This window comes from Pongo pygmaeus, chromosome 20 (assembly GCF_028885625.2).
Source record: "Pongo pygmaeus isolate AG05252 chromosome 20, NHGRI_mPonPyg2-v2.0_pri, whole genome shotgun sequence".
NCBI lineage: Eukaryota > Metazoa > Chordata > Mammalia > Primates > Hominidae > Pongo > Pongo pygmaeus.
In genome coordinates, this window is record NC_072393.2 from 61,486,505 (window position 1) to 61,507,320 (window position 20,816).

The 20,816-nt window shown below is 54.5% G+C and overlaps 1 protein-coding gene across 5 annotated transcripts; it reads right to left on the reverse strand.

The window, feature by feature from the left end:
* Positions 1 to 1,951: 1,951 nt before the first annotated feature.
* On the reverse strand, positions 1,952 to 20,387 carry TNNT1 (troponin T1, slow skeletal type). Of its 5 annotated transcripts, none has more exons than XM_054463809.2 (14): positions 18,729 to 20,387; positions 16,499 to 16,541; positions 16,381 to 16,394; positions 16,054 to 16,080; positions 15,800 to 15,832; positions 14,930 to 14,951; positions 11,185 to 11,248; positions 10,511 to 10,627; positions 10,209 to 10,286; positions 7,283 to 7,396; positions 6,162 to 6,271; positions 3,148 to 3,238; positions 2,969 to 3,009; positions 1,952 to 2,081 (listed from the first exon to the last, which is right to left on the reverse strand). In XM_054463809.2, exons 2-14 carry the CDS (start codon positions 16,528 to 16,530, stop codon positions 2,036 to 2,038), a joined length of 789 nt encoding a protein of 262 aa, XP_054319784.2. In that variant the 5' UTR covers positions 16,531 to 16,541; positions 18,729 to 20,387; the 3' UTR covers positions 1,952 to 2,035. The 5 variants fall into 5 exon arrangements, with proteins under 5 accessions (XP_054319784.2, XP_063514998.1, XP_063514999.1 ...); XM_063658928.1 differs by lacking the exon at positions 18,729 to 20,387 and adding an exon at positions 17,569 to 17,657; XM_063658929.1 differs by lacking the exon at positions 15,800 to 15,832 and having other exon boundaries at positions 18,729 to 20,381.
* Between the last annotated feature and the right edge of the window lie 429 nt (positions 20,388 to 20,816).

Below are 20,816 nucleotides of genomic sequence, written 5' to 3' on the forward strand. Positions count from 1 at the left end.
TGTGTGTGTGTGTGTGTGTGTGTGTGTGATGGAGTCTTGCTCTGTCGCCCAGGCTGGAGTGCAGTGGTATGATCTTGGCTCACTGCAACCTCCCCGGTTCAAGCAATTCTCCTGCCTCAGCCTCCTGAGTAACTGGGATTACAGGCACCACTATCCCAGCCAATTTTTTTTTCTTTTTTTTTTGTAATTTAGTAGAGATAGGGTTTCCTCGAGTTGGCCAGGCTGGTCACAAACTCCTGACCTCAAGAGATCTTCCTGCCTCGAGCTTGCAGTGAGCCGAGATCGCGCCACTGCACTCCAGCCTGGGTGACAGAACGAGACTCTGTCTAAAAAAAAGAGAGAGATCCTCCCGCCTCTGCCTCCCAAAGTTCTGGGATTACAAGCAGGAGTCACCTCACTTGGCCTGCTTTTGAATTTCTTAATTTGGATATGCTTAACATATCATAAGATGTACCATCTAAAGTACAACTCAGAGTTTTTCAGTATATTCACAGGTTGTACAACCATCACCACTAATTCCAGAACATGTTCGTCATCGAAAAAGAAACGCCATTCTCTTTAGCCATCATCTCTACCCACCGTCCCCCAGCCCCTCAAAAACACGAACCTCCTTCCTACTCCTGTGGATTTGCCTATTCTAGAAAATTCATATAAGTGGAATCATATAATATGTGATCTTTGATGTCTGGTTCCTTTCGCTTAGTATGTTTTCAAGGTTCGTGCATGTCACACCACATGTCAGCACTTCATTCCTTTCCGTGGTTAAACCACATTCCACTGTGTGGATGAACCAACGTATTATCCATTCATCAAGTCAATGAACATTTGAGTTGCTTCTGCCTTTTGGCTATTATGAAAAACTAGCGGTGGGCCAGGCGCGGTGGCTCACGGCTGTAATCCCAGCACTTTGGGAGGCTGAGGCAGGCGGATCACTTGAGGTCAGGAGTTTGAGACCAGCCTGGCCAACATGGTAAAATCCCATCTCTACTAAAAACACGAAAATCAGCTGGCGTGGTGGCAGGTGCCCATAGTCCCAGCTACTCAGGAGGCTGAGGCAGAATTGCTTGAACCCGGGAGGTAGAGGTTGTGGTGAGCCGAGATCTTGTCATTGCATTCCAGCCTGGGTGACAGAGTGAGACTCTGTCTCAAAAAAAAAAAAAAAAAAAAAAAAAAAGCTGGGCGTGGTGGCTCACACCTGTAATCCCACCACTTTGGGAGGCCAAGGCAGGAGGATCAACTGAGGTCAGGAGTCTGAGACCAGCCTGACCAATATGGTGAAACCCTGTCTCTACTAAAAATACAAAAATTAGCCAGGCATGGTGGTAGGCACCTGTAGTCCCAGCTGCCTGGGAGGCTGAGACAGGAAAATTGCTTGAACCCGGGAGGTGGAGGTTATGGTGAGCCGAGATCATGCCACTGCACTCCAGGCTGGGTGATAGAGCAAGACTCCGTCTCAAAAAAAAAAAAAAAAAAAGATGCTGCGGCTGGTGCAGTGATTCACACCTAAAATCCCAACACTTTCAGAGGCTGTTGTGGGAGGATCACTTGAGTCCAGGAATTCAAGGCTGCAGTGAGCCGTGATCACGCCACTGCACTGCAGCCTGGGCGACAGAGCAAGACCCTGTCTCTAAAAATTAAAAATAAAAATGCTACTATGAACAGTCATGTACAAGCTTTTGTGTGGACAAAGGTTCTCAGTTCTCTTGGCTATACATCTAGGAGGGGAACTGCTGGGTCCTGCGGAAATGCTTTCACTTGTTGAGGAACCGCCAGGCTGCTTGCAAAGCTGTTGCATTTTCCATTTCCACCAGCAGCGTGTGAAGGTTCAGCCTGCCATACTTTAATGATTACTGGTGACACTCTTTCAAGCAACTTGTTGGTAATGAGAAGTCAATTAACCAGGAGAGACCAGCTGCATATCGACCATAATAACATCAGAGAACCCAGCAGGTGTCTGAGGGGAGCGTTTATTTCAAGCTACCGATGGGACAAACACTCCCAGGCTTCCCGGGTGCCGCTGTCCGGGGCAGCAGCCTCACTTCCAGCGGCCTCCAACGCGGCCCTTCCCTGCCCCCTTCCGGCTGTAGAAGAACGAGGTGGTATCAGGAAAAAGGGGCCCCTCCAGTCTCTGAAATGGGCCCCAGGCCCTCAATTCAGGAAGCCCATCCCCCAAAATATTAGCCCTCCCTGCCCAGAGGAAGCAGTGAGCAAAACAACTGTCATCTCTTTTGGGTTCTATGACTGGGGGGCAGCGGCTGGTGGTCAAAGGCCTCGCTGACATGTGGGAGCTGATGAATGTTTGAGTCAGGGGCCAGGGTTGGGGAGGAAGGGTTGGGTGATCTGGGCATGGGTGGGTAACACGCAGGAAGCGCCAGGGTGAAAGAGACAGGAAACGGGAGAAGAGGAGAAGGGAGAGGGAGAGGAGGGAGGAAGGAAGAGATCAGTCGAGAAACAGAGAGAGAGATTCAGGGAAGACCCTCTGGGCCGGGCGCGGTGGCTCGCACCTGTAATCCCAGCATTTTAGGAGGCCAAGGCGGGCGGATCACGAGGTCAGGAGTTCGAGACCAGCCTGACCAACATGGTGAAACCCCGTCTCTACTAAAAATACAAAAATTAGCCACGCTTGGTGGCGCGCACCTGTAATCCCAGCTACTCAGGGGGCTGAGGCAGGAGAATCGCTTGAACCCGGGAGACGGAAGTTGCAGTGAGGTGAGGTCACTCCACTGCACTCCAGCCTGGGTGACAGAGCGAGACTCAGTCTCAATAAAAAAAAAAAAGTAAAAGAAAAAGGGACTGAGACCCAGGATTCCAAGAGCAGAGAGAGGAGGACAGACAAGGAAGGACAAAGAGAAAGGGGCAGAAACTCAGAGGCAGTAGGGGATGGAGCCCACAGAGGGAGGGAAAGAGAGGCCTGAGAGTCAGCAGGAGGGTGGGGACAAGAGCAAGGGCTGGAGACCGTCACACTCACAACTTCTGGGCGTGGCTGATGCGGTTGTACAGCACGTTGATCTGCGGAGGCAGAAGGCAGATGCTGGGACAGCCAGTGGGGACGTGGGGACAGGCCACCCACCCCTGCCTGGAGCTTGCTGGTCCCGCCCAGCCCAGCCCTGCCCTCCCTCCCTCCCTCCCTGCAGAGCTGGGTCTCACCTCATATTTCTGCTGTTTCAGCTTCGCCATCAGGTCGAACTTCTCAGACTCCAGCTGGTGGATCCAGTCCGACAGCTCCTGGGCTTTCTCCCTGGCAGGGCAGGAGGGCTGTGATGGAGGGAGCCAGGCAGGCCAGGCCCTAGGCCCAGGGACGGAGAGGAACTTGGCCCAGAGAGGTTGTGGGAACCACCCAAAGCCACACAGCGAGACTGTGAGTTCAGCGTTGTCGGCACCATTTTATTAATATTTGAGGCCGAGAGTTTTAAAATCTGTGCCCACTTTCTCCATATCCGAGCTGGAGCTCTTGCATTTCCCAAGGCGAGAGAAGGGTGTCATGATTAAGAGACCAGGCTCGGCGGCTCATGCCTGTAATCCCAGCACTTTGGGAGGCAGAGGGCAGCAGATTGCTTGAGCCCAGGAGTTCAAGACCAGCCTGGGCAACATAGAGAGACCCCATCTCTGCTAAAAATAATAAAAAAAATTAGCCAGGCAGGGTGTTTCCGGCTACTTGGGAGGCTGAGGCAGAAGGAACCTGGGAGGTCAAAGCTGCAGTGAGCTGTGATTGCACCACTGTATTCCTGTCTGGCAACAGAGCAAGGCAAAAGAAAGGAAAGGAAAGGAGAAAGGAAAGTGGGGAGGGGAGGGGAGAGGAGAAGAGGGGAGGGGAGGGGAGAAGAAGAGAGGGGAGGGGAGGGGACAAGAAGGGAGGGGAGGGGAGGGGAGAAGGAGGAGGGGAGGGGAGGGGAGGAGAGGGGACAGGAGAATAGGGGAGGGGAGGGGTGGGGAGGAGAGGGGAAGGGAAAAGAGGGGAGTGGGGAAAGGGGAGGGGAGAAGAGGGGAGGGGAGGGGAGAAGAGATGAGGGGAGGGAAGAGGGGAGGGGAAGGGAGAGGGGAATGAAAAGGAAGAAAGAAAAGAGCGAGCCCAGGCTCTGCAGTTAGAAGCCCCTGGTTCAAATCCCAGCCATGCCATTCTCTGGTTTATGAATATGTCAGGTGACTTCCTTTAGAATCCTGTTTCCTTCTCTAGAAAATATGGAAATAAAACTGTGGAAGAGATGGCTGCTTGCCTACCAGTATCTAAGAGCCGTTCTCCCTTTCTTCTAGAAATAGAATCTTGTGCATTAGGCTGAGTTGAAAAACTGCTTTTCCCAATCTCCTTTGCAGGTAGGGGTGGCTACTCAGACGAAAGTAGGTCATTGGGTGGGGCTTCCAAAAAAGACTCTGTGGCTCTTCTCTTGCATCTTCTTTCTGCTGCTTGGATCATCAGTGTGATGGCTGGAGCTCTAGCAGCTATATTGGACTAAGTGATTTTGGGGATGGAAATATTGGGCTAAAAGTAGTGAGTGAAGCAGAAAAAATAGGAGTCTGGGTCTCTGATTTTGTAGAATTGCCATACCAGCCCTGGACTAAAACCTACCTTTCCTTCCTTCCTTCCTTCTTTTTCTTTTTTTTTTTTTTTTAAGACAGAGTTTCGCTCTTGTCGCCCAGGCTAGAGTGCAGTGGTGCCATCTTGGCTCACTGCCACCTCCGCCTCCTGGGTTCAGTGATTCTCCTGCCTCAGCTTCCAGAGTCGCTGGGATTACAGGCACCTGCCACCACGCCCGGCTAATTTTTGTATTTTTAGTAGAGATGGGATTTCATCATATTGGTCAGGCTGGTCTCCTGACCTCAGGTGATCTGCCCGCCTCAGCCTACCAAAGTGCTGAGATTACAGGTGTGAGCCACTGCACCCGGCCAACAATACTTAAGTGCATCATGTGCACAGGAGGGAGGGCCCCCAGCGCCCCCAGAGGGCTTCCAGGAGCCTGCTGTGCACATCCTTTCCCGTCTCCACACTCAGTGTCCTCACACAGGTAGTTTGAAAGGAGCAAGGGGAAAGTATTTACACCATGGTAATGGGCAAGTGCTAAATCTAGACGTTTTGCCCCCTGGAGAGCAGCTGTTAAACATTTACCATCAAGCCACTTTACAGCACAGTAGCAAAGAGTATGGACTATTGCACCAGACTGCCTGGGTTCAAATCCCAGCTCTTCCACTTGCTAGCTGTGCAGCCCTGGAAGGGTTACTTAACCTCTCTGAGCCTCAGGTTCCTCACTATTAACACAAGGATAATAATAGTATCTACCTCACAGGGTTGTAAACCCTCCGTAGGAAGCTGCTGCTGTAATTACTATTTTTTTAAGGATGGGGTCTCACTACATTGCCCAGGCTGGTCTCCAACTCCTGGCCTCAAGCAATCCTCCCATCTTAGCCTCCCAAAGTGCTGGAATTACAGGCATGAGCCACCAGGCCCAGCCTGTAATTATTATTACTTTCTCACTGCCCTTTCACAGCTCTGTGAGGTCGATTTTGTGATTATATCCTCGTTCTGCCAATGAGGAATGGGAGCCCCAGAGAAGTCAGATAATGTGCACAAGATCACAAAGTAGCCGGCAGAGCTGGCACTGAGCCCTGGGCAGGGGCTTTCGGTGCAAGCGGCAAACCCGATCACCGCGCCACTCTGGGGTGGTTGAAGTTTCTGAGCCACAGCCCAGACCAGAGAACATGGAGATACAGGCGGGCTCCTGAAGGCAAGCCCCCACCAGCCTGCCGTCCTGTGGCTTATCATGAGAGGCAGGCTGTCTTGGCTATAGATGCGAGGGACTCAGCTGGAAAATTCTCACCCACATTCCTGGCTTGAATTTAGGGAAAAGGCACAGCCCATCCTGAGCTCCAGGGCACATCACAGAGTTAACAAAATCTCCTAAATTGGGGGGAGGGAAGTCATCTTGTCTGGCTTCCTTGGTAACACCCATCAGATGCTACAGGCTACAGCAGCCACGAAAAGTGGGTTCAGTGACATGTTTCACAGAGAAGGCAGCAGAGGCCCAGAGAGGGGAAGCCACTTGCCCAAAGTCACACAGCACTGGAGATGAGACTCGGAGTATCTGCCCACCCAGATCTGGGTGTGAGCTCCTTTATGCCCCTGTCTCACACCCAGGCCCCTGCAGCCCTGAGCCCCCCACAGCACCTACCGGAGCTGTTCCTCCCCCATGTAGTCAATGTCCAGAGGCTTCTTCCGCTCGGAGAGGATGCGCACCTTCATCTCCCGCCCCGTCTGCCGCTTACCACGCTTCTGTTCTGCCTGAGGGTTGGGGAGGCGGTACAGTAAACTGGGGGTCACATCCCACAGACCACCCCCGTGTCGGGACCCACAGGTCAGATCCCACAGACCATTTCCATGTTGGGACCACAGGTCTGCACCCCAGGCCCTTCTCCTTCAGACCTAGGAGTCCAGCCCCACTCCCTCCTCCCTCAGATCCAGGAGGAGTCCAGACCCCCAGCCCCTCCTCTCACACCGAGTCCAGGCCCCAGACCGTCTCGCATTAGGAACCAGAAGTCTGGCCCCCAGCCACTCCTCCCTCAGACCCAGGAGCCCAGCCCCCAGCCCCTCCTCCCTCAGACCCAGGAGTCCAGGCCCCAGCCCCTCCTCCCTCAGACCCAGGAGTCCAGGCCCCCAGCCCCTCCTCCCTCAGACCCAGGAGTCCAGGCCCTCAGCTCCTCCTCCCTCAGACCCAGGCGTCCAGGGCCCCAGCCCCTCCTCCCTCAGACCCAGGAGTCCAGGCCCCCAGCCCCTCCTCCCTCAGACCCAGGAGTCCAGGCCCCAGCCCCTCCTCCCTCAGACCCAGGAGTCCAGGCCCTCAGCTCCTCCTCCCTCAGACCCAGGCGTCCAGGGCCCCAGCCCCTCCTCCCTCAGACCCAGGAGTCCAGGCCCCCAGACCCTCCTCCCTCAGACCCAGGAGTACAGGCCCCCAGACCCTCCTCCCTCAGACCCAGGAGTCCAGGCCCCAGCCCCTCCTCCCTCAGACCAGGAGTCCAGACCCCAGCCCCTCCTCCCTCAGACTCAGGCGTCCAGGCCCTCAGCTCCTCCTCCCTCAGACCCAGGAGTTCAGGACCCCAGCCCCTCCTCCCTCAGACCCAGGAGTTCAGGACCCCAGCCCCTCCTCCCTCAGATCCAGGAGTTCAGGGCCCAGCCCCTCCTCCCTCAGATCCAGGAATCTAGGCCCCAGCCCCTCCTCCATTAGGAACCTGAGGTCTGGCCCCCAGCCTCTCCCCCCTCAGAACTCAGACCTCAGGCTCCTGCAGGCTGACTCACCTTGACCAGGTAGCCGCCAAAATGGGCTCCCATGTTGGACAGCACCTTCTTTTTCTTGGCATCATCCTCTGCCCGCTTCTTGGCCTCTTCCTCTTCCTTCCTCATCTTCTCCTCCTGTGGGAAGTAAGGGGTTAACCTCATGGACTCCCCTCTAGGACTGAGGGAGGAGGGCCCTGGGATGTGGAACTGGGGCAGAGGGATCAGCAGGCCCAGTGCCCCACAGGCCGCTGGGGCATCAGAACCAGCAGAAACACAGCTATCCCCTCCCGGCCCTGCCAGGTCTCCCTGTGTGACCACCTGCAAGTCCCTTCCCCTCTCTGTGTCTTTTTTTTTGAGACGGACTCTCGCTCTGTTGCTCAGGCTGGAGTGCAGTGGTGCGATCTTGGCTCACTGCAACCTCCGCCTCCCGGGTTTAAGCAATTCTCCAGCCTCAGCCTCCTGAGTAGCTAGGATTACAGGCACCCGCCACCGCGCCCAACTAATTTTTGTATTTTTAGTAGAGATGCAGTTTCACCATGTTGGCCAGGCTGGTCTCAAACTCCTGACCTCAGGTGATCCACCCGCCTCGGCCTCCTGGAGTGCTGGGATTACAGGCATGAGCCACCGCACCTGGCCCCCCTCTCTGGGTCTTAATATCCTCCCAGAAAAAATCAAAATGAAGGAGAAGAAGAAATGCCTGCTTTTTCTGCATGTCTCCAACCTGAAATAGCTGATAGTGAACTCTGCTGTGTGACCTCACTCCAGATGCTCAGCCTGTCAGGGCCACAGTCGCCCTTAGTCTCAGGAGATGAGAATGTCTGTTTTAAGGGGGTCAAGGAAAGTAACTGGTGATAAGGCCAGGGACTGGGGAGATTAAAGAGGCTGATGGCCTTGAGCCTGAGGAAGGGGTTCTGGAATATTTAGCGAAGGCATTACGACATTCGAGAAACTCTTCATTGCATGTTCCAGAAATAGTGGTTTGTCCAGGCTGAGCCCCATCTCCTTATGGTAGACATGAGGCTTTTTGTACACCCAGCACTCCGTACCTGAATTAGTTTCCTTTCTGTTTTTGAGATGGAGTCTCCCTCTGTCACTCAGGCTGGAGTGCAGTGGTGCAATCTCTGCTCTGTTCACTGCAACCCCCACCTCCTGGGTTCAAGTGATTCTCCTGCCTCGGCCTCCCAAGTAACTGGGATTACAGACATGTGCCACCATGACCAGCTAATTTTTGTATTTTTAGTAGAGACAGGGTTTCACCATGTTGGCCAGGCTGGTCTCAAACTCCTGGCCTCAGGTGATCCACTTGCCTCGGTCTCCCAAAGTGCTGGGATTATAGGTGTCAGCCATCGCGCCTAACCTTAGTTTCCTATCACTGCTATAATTTGCAAACTTAGTGGCAGAAAAACAATGCAAATTTGTTATCTTACAGCTCTGCAGATCAGACATCTGAAATTGGTCCCCCTGGGCTGGAATCAAGTTGTGAACAGAACCAATTTTCTCTGGAGGTTCTAGGGGAGAATTCATTCCCTTCCCTTTTCCAGCTGCTGCCTGCATGTCTGGGCCCATGGACCTTCCTTCATCTTCAGAGGCAGCCATGTAGCATCTTCAAATCTCTCAGTCTGACCCTCTGGCCTTCCTCTTATAAGGACCCTTGTGATGATCTTGCCCTTTCCCACAGATAATCCAGGACAACCTTCCCATCTCAAGATCTTTAACATAATCACATCTGCAAAATCCCCTTCACAGCTGGGTGACCGGCAGGTGGCTTGTGCCTGTAATCCCAGCTACTCAGGAGGCTGAGGCAGGAGGATCACTTGAGCCCAGGAGTTTGGGAACAACGTGGGCAACATAGACCCTATCTCAAATAAAAAAAATAATAATAATAGTAATAATAATGATGATGATGGCCAGGCATGATGGCTCATGTCTGTAATCCCAGCACTTTGGGAGGCCAAGGGGGTGGATCACCTGAGGTCAGGAGTTCAAGACCAGCCCGAACCAACATGCAGAAACCCCATTTCTACTAAAAATACAAAAATTAGCCAAGCCTGGTGGCAGGTGCCTATAACCCCAGCTACTCAGGAGGCTGAGGCAGGGGAATTGCTTGAACCAGGAGGCGGAGGTTGCAGTGAGCTGAGATCGCGTCACTGCACTCCAGCCTGGGTGACAGAGCGAGATTGTCTCAGAAAAAAAAATAATAATAATTTAAAAAAAAGGAAAAAGAAGAAAATGGAGAATCCAGGCCGGGCACGATGGCTCATGCCTGTCATCCCAGCACTTTGGGAGGCGAAGGCAGGTGGATTGCTTGAGCTTAGGAGTTGAAGACCAGCCTGGACAACATGGCAAAATGCTATCTCTACAAAAAATAAAAAAATAAAAAAAACTAGTGGGGCAGAGTGGCACAGCCTATAGTTCCAGCGACTCTGGAGGCTGAGATGGGAAAATCATTTGAGCCCGGGAGGTCCTAGTTGTAGTGAGCTAGGATCACACCACTGCACTTCAGCCTGGGTGACAGAGCAAGACCCTATCTCCAAATAAATGAATAAAAAATAATGATAATAGGCCGGATGCGGTGGCTCACACCTGTAATCCCAGCACTTTGGAAGGCTGAGGTGGGCGGATCATGTGGTCAGAAGATCAAGACCATCCTGGCCAACATGGTGACACCCCATCTCTACTAAAAATACAAAATTTAGCCGGGCATGGTGGCGTGCACCTGTAGTCCCAGCTACTCGGGAGGCTGAGGCAGGAGAATTGCTTGAACCTGGAAGGCGGAGGTTACAGTGAGCTGAGATCGCGTCACTGCACTCCAGCCTGGGCGACAGAGCCAGACTCCGTTTCAAATAATAATAATAGTAGTAATAATAATAATAATAATAATAACAACAAAATGGGCATCCGGCTGAAGAAGTAACATTTGGGTTCTCAGGGCAAGGGAGGCACCCACCGCCAGCTTAGCCTGACGTTCGCGTTCCTTCTCAGTTCTGAAGCGCTGTTGCTCAGCTCTCTCCGATCGGCGCCGCTCCTGGGAAACGGAGAAGCATAAGGGGGTGCAGGGACATACCCCCAGTCATCCTTCCCCAGAGTAGGCTAATAAACAGGTTGGAGTGTGGCCACCGATTTGGGTGAATTCCTGAAAGCCTAAGGCTCAGCTCTGTACTAGAAGGAAAACTATTATCTGCATCTCCCAAGATGCAACGGATCCACTGGAGGGAGGAAGACTGGGGGGAACCCGGACTCTCAGCTCACAATGCGCTCTTTCAAGGCAACCAGCTCCTCTTCCTCCTTCTTCCGCTGCTCGAAATGTACATCGATGAGTGTCTGCAGCTCCAGCAGGTCTTTCTCCATGCGCTTGCGGTGGATGTCCTGCGGGACACACGGGGAGCCCGTCCTAGGAGACCCTGGAAGGGGCAGCAGCCTCCCAGCACCTCCCCCATGCAGGATGGTGAACTGGACCGTTTCCCAGGACGGTATCCAGCAGGTGGCAGCAATGCCTCGTGTTTGACACTAATCAGCTCTTCCAAGGACAGGCTTCCCAAAGACGGGAGTGGGGAGTGGGGAGTGGGGACTGGCGCTTTTTTTTTTTTTTTCCTTCCAGGCTGGAGTGAAATGGTGCGATCTCGGCTCACCGCAACCTCCGCCTCCCAGGTTCAAGCGATTTTCCTGCCTCAGCCTCCCGAGTAGCTGGGATTACAGACGCCTGCCACCACGCCCGGCTAATTTTTGTATTTTTAGTAGAGACGGGGTTTCACCATATTAACCAGGCTGGTCTCGAACTCCTGACCTCAGGTGGGTCACCTCAGCCTCCCAAAGTGCTGGGATTACAGGCGTGAGGCACCACGCCCGGCTGGCGCCTTTTCATGATTGGCACAAAGGCCCCTTAAAGACTAGCAACTGCGCCTGGGGAGGGCTCTGTCACTTACATCGAAGTCAACGCGCTCCCCTTCTGGGATCTTTGGCGGGATCAAAGGAGGCACCACGGGGCGGCTGAGTGGACAGAAACAGAGAGACCATGAGTGGCCCGACCTCCCTGAGCCATCGCCCACCTCCGGGATGTGCTGCCCAGTAAGGTAGCCGCCAGCCCTGGGAGGCTCCTGAACGTGGAGGGTCCCAGCTGAGGCAGGCTGTCAGTGAAACACACAAAAGAAGGTAAAATACCTCACTAATCATGTTTTTTTGGTTGTTGTTGTTGTTTTTTTTTTTGACGGAGTCTTGCTCTGTCCCCCAGACTGGAGTGCAGTGGCCTGATCTTGGCTCACTGCAAGCTTCGCCTCCCGGGTTCACGCCATTCTCCTGCCTCAGCCTCCCCAGTAGCTGGGACTACAGGCGCCCCACTACTACACCCGGCTAATTTTTTTGTATTTTTAGTAGAGACGGGGTTTCACTGTGTTAGCCAGGATGGTCTCAATCTCCTGACCTCGTGATCCACCTGCCTCAGCCTCCCAAAGTGCTGGGATTACAAGCGTGAGCCACCGCGCCCAGCACTAATTATGTTTTATACTGATTACATGTTGAAATGACAAAACTTTATATAACAGATTTAAAAAAACTGTGCTATGAAAATTTTTTCCTATATTGTTGTACTTTAAAAAATATGCCTAGTAAGAATTTTTTTTTTTTTTTTTTTTTTTTTTTTTGAGACAGAGTCTCACTCTGTCACCCAGGCTGGAGTGCAATGGCGCCATCTCTGCTCATCACAACCTCCACCTCCTGGATTCAAGCGATTCTCCTGCCTCAGCTTCCCGAGTAGTTGGGATTACAGGTGCCTGCTAACACGCCTGGGTAATTTTTGTATTTTTAGTAGAGACGGGGTTTCACCATGCTGGCCAAGCTGGTCTTGAACTCCCGAACTCAGGCGATCTGCCTGCCTCAGCCTCCCAAAGTGCTGGGATTACAGGCAGGAGCCCCCGCACCCAGCCATTTTTAAATTTTTGGTAGAGACGGCGTTTCACAGGCCGGGCGCGGTGGCTCATGCCTGTAATCCTAGCACTTTGGGAGGCCAAGGCGGGAGAATCACTTGAGGTCAGGAGTTCAAAACCAGCTTGGCCATCATGGTGAAACCCCATCTCTACTAGAAATACAAAAAAAAAAAAAAAAAATAGCTGGGCATGGTGGTGCGTGTAATCCCTGCTACTTGGGAGGCTGAGGCAGGAGAATCGCTTGAACCCGGGAGGCAGAGATTGCAGTGAGCCGAGATCGTGCCATCGCACTCCAGCTTGGGTGACAGAGGGAGGCGCCATCTCAAAAAAATAAAAATAAAAAAATAAAAAAAGAGATGGCGTTTCACTATGTTGTCCAGGGTGGCCTTGAACTTCTGAGCTCAAGTGATCCTCCCGCCTCAGCCTCCCAGAGTGCTGGGACTACAGGCGTGAGCCACCGCGCCCAGCCTTTAGTAAGAAATTGTAAGTGACGTGTGTGGATTGCCATCTATTTCTATTGGGTGGTGCCGATCTGAGGCTCAGCCCTCAGCCTGCTCTGATTTCCTGCCACTTCCTTGGAATTCTCTTTGCTGGATTTCTGAGACAGTGAAGAGCGATTCCAAGATGAAGGGGACCGGACTTAGGGGATGCTGGGCAAGGGGAGGGAGGAGGTGAGGACAATCCCCAAGGGTCTCTGGGCCAGGGAGCCAAGTGCACAGCGGGGCCGCCCTCTCCATCTTGGAAAAGTCGATACGCTCCATCAGGGCGTCATGTGTGGGAATACAATATGGCTTACCTTATTTTACAGGAATAAATACCGGCTTGCCTCCCACCCCTCTGGCTGTTCCATCCCTATCTCCTGGCCACCACAGCCCCGTGAGCTGCCAGTGAGCTTTCCTTTTCCCTTTTCTCATCATCAATGCCATTCACTCCAATGACTTCAGGTATCATCAACTGCTGAGGACTCGCCAACTGTCTCTGGTCCAGACTCTCTCTTAAGCTCCAGACTCAAGCTAACAGGTATCTCCTGAACTTTTCCCACCTTCCCACACATGACATCCTGATGGAGCTCACCAATTTCTCTGAGAAGGAGATGGCAGCCCCACTGTCCACTTTGCTCCCCAGCCCAGAGACCCTTTGGGGTTGTCTCCATTGCTTCCCTCCCCTTGCCCAACAATCCCCAAGTCCTGTCCCTTTGCCTTAAAATCCCTCTCAGTCCATTCCCCCACCCCACCCCCCTTTTTTTTTTTGAGATGGAGTTTCACTCTTGTTGCCCAGGCTGCCGTGCAATGGCACGATCTTGACTCACTGCAACCTCTGCCTCCCGGTTCAAGCGATTCTCCTGCCTCAGCCTCCCAAATAGCTAGGATTACAGGTGCCCGCCACAATAGCTGGCTAATTTTTTTGTATTTTTAGTAGAGACAGAGTTTCACCATGTTGGCCGGGCTGGTCTCAAACTCCTGACCTCAGGTAATCCGCCCCCTCTCAGCCTCCCAAAGTGCTGGAATTACAGGCATGAGCCACTGCGCCCAGCCCCATTCCCTTATTTTTATTTATGTTTTAGAGACAGGGTCTTGCTCTGTTGCCCAGGCTGGAGTACAGTGGTGCAATCATAGCTCACTGCAGCCTGCAAATCCTGGGCTGGAACAATCCTCCTTCCTCAGCCTCCTGAGTAGCTGGAATCACAGGTGTGTGCCACTGTGCCCGGCTAATTTTTTAAAATTTTTTGTAGAGATGTGGGGGATCTCATTTTGTTACTTAGGCTGGTCTTGAACTCCTATCCTCAAGTGATCCGCCCACCTGCCGCTGCGCAGGCAGAGGGCACAGTGTGTGCAAAGGCTCAGGGATATGAAAGCACAGGCGTGGCTAGAGAACCATGAAATGCTGTGTGTCTGTCAGTGGGGAAGGCAGATGCTGGAAAGGTCGGCTGGAGCCAGATGGGGAAGGCTTTGAATGCAGGCTAGTTGCTTTGACTTCGTCTTAAGAGTAGTGGGGAGTTGAGGAAAGAGTCTGAGCAGAGGAGGGCGGGGTGAGCTCTGGAAAAGTCTCTCTGGAGTCATGCCGGAGGATGAGCCACAAGCTGTAGGCAGGGAGGCTAGAGAGGAGGCTGCGGTGATGGTAAAGGCGCGAGGGGAAGAGGGACGGCTGGGTGGAAAGAAGGAAACAGACTGGCTGGGCATGGTGGCTTGCGCCTGTAATCCCAGCACTTTGGGAGGCCGAGGTGGGAGAACTGAGGATAGGAGTTTGAGGATAGGAGTTGAGCTTGAGGATAGGAGTTCCAGACCAGCCTAAGCAACATAGCAAGACCTCATCTCTACAAAAAGGAAAAAAAAAAAAAAAAAAGCCAGGTGTGGTGGCACATGCCTGTGGTCCCAGCTACTCGGGAGGCTGAGATGGGAGGATTGCTTGAGCCCAAGACATTGAGGCAGTGGGCCAGGATTGGGCCACTGCACTCTAGCCTGGGTAACAGAGTGGAGACTATGATGACGATGAAGAAGAAGGGGAAGGGGAAGGGGAAAGGGAAGAAGAGGAAGTGGAGGAGGAGGAGGAAGGAGGAGGGGGAGGAGGGAGAGGGGAAGGGGGAGGAGGGAGGGGGAGGGAGGAGGGAGAGGAGGAGGAGGGGGAGAAATGTTGACTGCTGTTTCAATTTCCTCCCTCCATCTCTGTCTTTCTCACACCCTGTCGCTGGGGGTAGAGGGAATATTTAGGAAGATATATGACTGGGGCCCCCCACCCTGTAGGATCTCACCTTGGTTTGGGGCGTTCCTCTTCTGTTGGTGGTGGGGGATAAAAAGAGATAATTAGCAAGAGTTTAGAGGAGAGGGGCTAGGCCTGACACACCCTGGGGAGGGACCCCCCCAAGCCTCGGCCCCCAGGAGCCCAGGGAAGGACTCTGGAGTCCAGTTCTGGAGGAGGGGGGATGGAGAGAAGAAAAGAGGTAAGGAAAGTCAGTGTGGCTGTAAAGGAGGAACAGGGTCACACGCATCAGATATACATTCAGAACTGGTGTGGGGACCCCCTACCCCCACTGTCTGCACATCCGGGAGTGCAAACCCCCAGACCTTTCTCTATTTATATGCCCAGAGCTCCTGCCCTCCTCCATTAGGACCCAGCAGTGCAGGGGGTCCCAACCTCTGTCTTCATTCAGTGACCCCTGCGCTCTCTCCCCAGCTCGCCCCCTGCCCCCCCACCCCCACCTTGGAGACCCTGACTCCCAGCGCTAGCCTCCTCTGCAATCCTAAATTCCAAGCCCCAACCTTTGAATGTATATGGGGGAGAAAATAACAGACAAGGTTGGAGGCGAAGATAAGTGGGGACGGGGTGGTGCTTCTCCGCAAACATCCAACCCTTCTATAAAGATTCCTCCAGACTGGGGAAGAAGGCTTGGGTGTCGGTCCCTTTAAGAAGGAAGGGAAAGGGTTAAAGCCACTGCGGGGCCATTTCCCTTCCCGGCCCCGAGAGGGCGCAGGAGCTCTCAGGGGCTTAAAGGACCGGGCCTGGGGGCGGGTTATGGGGGAGGAGGGAGGGAAGGGTGGTCTTGGAGGTTGGGGCCCGAGGATATCGGGGGTCCCCCCGGGCCCCCGACATCGGTCTCGGGAAGCGAAGCAGCCGCGGTTACCTGGCTCTGCCACCGGCTCCGGCTCTTCGGGGGCTGGGGAGGGGAGGGAGGAGCAGCGAGGGTTTGGGGAGCGAGCGGGGAACGGCCACGCCCGGGCGCGGGAGGGGAGAGAGGGGAGAGACGTGAGAGGCTGTTAGAGGACCGGGAGCCGAGGCCGTCGGGAGCCCCATCCCGCCCCCTCCTCCCGGGCCCAGCGTCCCCGCCCCCCGCCCCCCGACCCCCCAGCTCCAGACCTGCGGAGTCCGGGACCTCACCTTCCTCCTCCTCCTCCGCAGCCTCCTCTGGAGATGGGGGCACAGAAGAGAAGGCGTTAGGAGCCGGGGGAGGGATGGGGGCTGTGGCCAGAGACCAGGGTTCCAGTCTCTGCTGGACGGGGGTCCCTCTGGCCTAGGCTGCGATGGGCACGTTCCCCCTGGCGGTGCAGGGATGGCGCGGGGAGACGCTCCAGACCCGGAGAGGGCGGGCGAGGGCCCGAGAGCTGAGCCGCCCCTTCCCCGCCAAAGCGCCACACTCCTCGCCTCCCCTCCCAAGAGCTCCTGGGCGTGTCCCCATCCCATAGGGCCGGCCCACTCCCTACTCACCTTCCGGCTGCTCCCTGCGGACGGGTGTGGGGAGAGAGGAGGGAGGGGAGAGTTAGACCTGGGGTGGGAGAGCCTCTCCACCACTGCACGCCCCAACCCCTCCCAGTGCAGCACTCACTCCTCATATTCCTGCTCCTCGGTGTCCGACATCCTGGTGCGGCCTAAGGACCAGAGAGAAGAGGCCCAGTGGGGTGGGGCCCCAAGGAGGGGGCGACCTAGACTCCTGGGTGTGAGGGAGGAGGGGCTGGGGGCCTGCACTCCTGAGTTTGAGGGAGGAGCAGCTGGGGCCTGGACTCATGGATCTGGACTCCTGGGTCTGAGAGAGGAGGAGCTGGGGTCTGGACTCCTGGGTCTGAGGGAGGAGGAGCTGGGGCCTGGACTCCTGGGTCTGGACTCGTGGGTGTGAGAGAGGAGGAGCTGGGGTCTGGACTCCTGGGTCAGAGGGAGGAGGGGCTGGGGGCCTGCACTCCTGGGTCTGAGGGAGGAGGAGATGGGACCTGGACTCCTGGATCTGAGGGAGGAGGGCCTGGGAGCCTGGACTCCTGGGTCTGAGGGAGGAGGGCCTGGGAGCCTGGGCTCCTGGGTCTGAGGCAGGAGGAGCTGGAGCCTGGACTCCTGGGTCTGAGGGAGGAGGAGCTGGGGCCTGGACTCCTGGGTCTGAGGGAGGAGAAGCTGGGACCTGGACTCCTGGGTCTGAGGGAGGATAGGGCTGGGGGTGTGCGGGAGGGTGGGTGTGGACTCCTGAGACTGAGGGGCGTTGTCCTGGACACCTGGGTCTGAGGGATGAGGGGCTGGAGGCTTGGACTCCTGGATCTGAGAGAGGAGGGGCCAGGGGCCTGGAGGCCTGGGTCTGAGGGAGGAGGGGCCGCGGGCCTGGATGCCTGGGTCTGAGGGAGGGGGGGCCAGGGGCTGGACACCTGGGTCTGAAGGAGGACGGGCTGGGGGCTTGGACTCCTGGGTCTGAGGAAGGAGGGGATGGGGGCCTGGACTCCTGGGTCTGAGGGAGGAGGAGCTGGGGCCTGGACTCCTGGATCTAAAGGAGGAGGGGCTGGGAGTCTGGACTCCTGAGTCTGAGGGAGGAGGGGGCTGGGGGCCTGTACTCCTGCATCTGAGGGAGGAGGGCTCAGGTCTGGACTTCTGGGTCCGAGGGAGGGGGCTGGCTGTCCTAAAGCATGCATGAGGACAGACCTTGGTAGGTGTGGTCCTGGCACAGCCAGGAGGCTGCAGACCCTGCCCCCTCAGCACAGCTGTCCTCTTTTGTCTTATGACAAGTCCATGGGAACCTGATCCAGTTGGGATTAGGAGGAGGCATTTGAGAAGGGACAGTGGCCTGAAGACAATAGCTGCCCCACCCCCAGCAGCTATTTTGGGGGGATGTCGTAGATGGTGAAACCGAGGACATTTCCTAAGAAGGGATTTGAGGAAGGGGGGCTTCTGGGAGAATTAGTCACCCGCATCCCCTCTCCCACTCACCCCACCCCGCTGACTGGTTTCCTCCCCACCTGTCTCCCCTTTCACCTTCCCATACATCACGCAGGGGGCAGGGGTATAAAGGGCACCTTCTGTCCGTAGACCTCACCCTGATCCCTACATTCTTAGACCTCAAAGTCTTTGAGACACCCTAGGCCACAGGGTGCCTAGCCCCAAATCCCAATACCCACAGATTCTGAGACCCCGATTTATGATGCCTGTGTTTCTGAGACCAGCAAGTCCTCACAGCTCTGGATTCTGAAATCCCAGTTCTTGATAGTCCAGATATGGGCCGGGACATCCTAAGACCACCCCCAGGTCTTGAGACCTCCTAAAATCTGAAACCTTAAGAATATGAGACCCCCAAAATCTTGATACCCAAACTTGGAGGCCCAGTTCATGATACCCCAGATAATGACACTCTAAGTTCTCATGCTTTCTATCATAATACCTCAGATTCTGAGCCCTCCACTCCCAAAACCCCAGTTTCTTCTGAGACCCCCCCAATTCCTGATACCCTCAGAGTCTGAGGCCCCAAATCCTGACACCCAGATTGTTTGACCTCCAAGTCCAGATATCCCTGACTGCTGAGATTTCCCCCAGATTCCCAGAACCCCAAGATCCTAGGAGGTTTTATTCTGGGACATCCAAGTCCTGGCAGCCCCGGGTTAGGATTTGTGTAACCCACAAATCCTAGTAGTTTCCCCTCTATCCTGAGTCCCCCTAAAGTCTGAGCCTCTCAAGTTCCCAGATGTCAGTTGTATGCCCCACCTACCTCTGCACCATTTCTCCACACCCCACATCTTCCCACCGGCCTCCTGCCCCCTCCCCCAAGGACATGGTTTTTGGAGACCACAGGGCTCCGCAGAGCCCCTTACCTAGGCTGCGTCTGAGATTCTGTGAATCTTGAGGCTGAGCCTTGCTGAGGGCACTGAAGCTCCGGGGAGTTTATAGCTGGAGGCTCGGCCCCGCCCTGAGGGGAGAGGGAGGGGGAGAGAATTCCTTTGCTCAAACACAAGTCTGAGAGTTCAGAGACAGCCCGGCTGCCCCTGGCTCCACACTCAGAGTCCAGAAGCCTCCGCGGGCCCCTCCCCAACCCCATGCCAACCCCATCTGCATGGCCCAGGAGCCCCGCGCCTGCCCCCACCCCACGTCCCAGGCTCCCATGGTGCTCCAACTACCTCCCTTATAGCTCCCTGTGCTTTGACGTCCCCATGCCCGGCACACAGTAGGTCCTTGGAGGACCTACTAATGACAAATGGGCTATAAGGAATGTTTCCTGTTTTCTTCTCTCTGTTCCCTCTTTCTATCTAGGTCTGTTTCTGGACGTGGCTCTCCATCTGTGTATCTCTGTGTGTCTGTCTCTACTTCTTAGTCTCCCCCTCTGTCTCTGTCCATCTTTTTGTCTCCCCCTCCCCACCCCCACCCCTTTGTCTGCCACCAGGATTCCATCCTGGTGACAACAGGCACTAAAGCCGGGAAGCAGGTGTGGGGAGGGGGAGGGGAAGGGTTGGGGGTGTCAATTAGGGTGAAACCTACCCTCCCTCCCCACCTCCATCTAACACTGATCTTTTTTGGTATCCCCCTCCCGCTTCCCAGCCAAGCCATGACCTTGAGTTCTAGGTTCAAGCCGGCCCTGGAGAGCAGGCTTCCTCACCCTCCCCGCCTCTCTGTACCTCTGTCTCTGGTGGTCTCGGTCTTTGTGTTTCTGTGCATTTCTTGGGGCCCCTTGCTGGGTCTGTCTTGGGCTCTCTCTGCATCTGTCTCTTTCTGAGCCCCTCAGTGTGTTTCTCGGCATGTGTCTCCGGGTGGTTTTGTCTCTGCATTTCTGTGGGTGTCTCTGCATGTCTGCCCCTCTAAGCGTTTGTGTCTGTGGGGGCTCACAGTCTCTCTGTGCATTTCTGTCCACCTATGACCCCATTTCTGTCTCTTTTTGGCTCTGGGTCTTTGTGTCCGTGTTCACGTCTCTATCTTTCTAGTTCTCTCCACGTCTTTCTTAGTGCCCGCAGTTCCCCCTCTGTGGTTCTCCATTTCCATCTCTTATAGGGTCTCCGTGCCTCTGCACCTTGCTGTGAGTATATCTCTGTCTCTCTTTTCTCCTTTCTTTGCACTTCCTTCTATGCATCTTGTATTTTCTCCCTCTCTCTTTGGGTCTTTGTCTGGCTCCTTCTCTCTCTACTCCCAACTCAGTCTCTCTGTTGTCAGTCATGTCTCTCTGCCTGTCCGTTTCTCTGTGTGTCTCTCTCTTTGAACTTTAGTCTTGGCATCTCTGTGCACTGCACATGGGCCAGAGGAGCTGTGACAATAGAGATCAGAAGACTGATGGAATGAACTGTTTGTGGCAATAAGATACCAAATTATAAACTAGACCTAAGGCCATGCCAGGCAAGGGTTAAGTCACACATCCCTACACTTATATAATCAACTATGTTCTAACTGCCACAAGGCTTTTCCTTTTTCTAGCAGCTAAACAAGCACCGGCCTCAAGATAAGCAAAATTACAACAATTGCAGTCATCCATTGCCAGATGCTGACTAACTGAACCCCCTGTTCCACAAGGCATAACTACAGCATCAGTTGAACAAGAGACTGATTTCAGTAACTTTCTCCTGATAAGATACCACAGACCACGGACCGGTTCTGGCTGTTGACAGAGGCTGTGCACTGAGTGTCTTCATATCCCTGCTTCATGTTTCAATACAAATGCATTCAATGGAATGCACTTAAATGTTAAGCCTCCACCACCAAGTGAATGTGGGATGCATGTAAAATGTGTTTGCGGCCAGTCAGGGTGGCTCACGCCTGTAATCCCAGCACTTTGGGAGAACAAGGAGGGCGAATCACGAGGTCAGGAGATCGAGACCAGCCTGGCCAACATAGTGAAACCCCGTTTCTACGAAAAACACAAAAATTAGCTGGGCGTGGTGGTGCATGCCTGTAGTCCCAGCTACTGGAGAGGCTGAGGC

Excerpts from the sequence above, each read along its gene's own strand:
- TNNT1 (XM_054463809.2), bottom strand. The coding sequence starts at position 16,530 with ATGTCGGACACCGAGGAGCAGGAATATGAGGA. Across the intron at positions 14,952-15,799 it reads GGAGCCGGTGGCAGAGCCAG|AAGAGGAACGCCCCAAACCA; the intron begins GTAACCGCGGCT and ends CACCACCAACAG. Across the intron at positions 3,010-3,147 it reads TGAAACAGCAGAAATATGAG|ATCAACGTGCTGTACAACCG; the intron begins GTGAGACCCAGC and ends CTGCCTCCGCAG.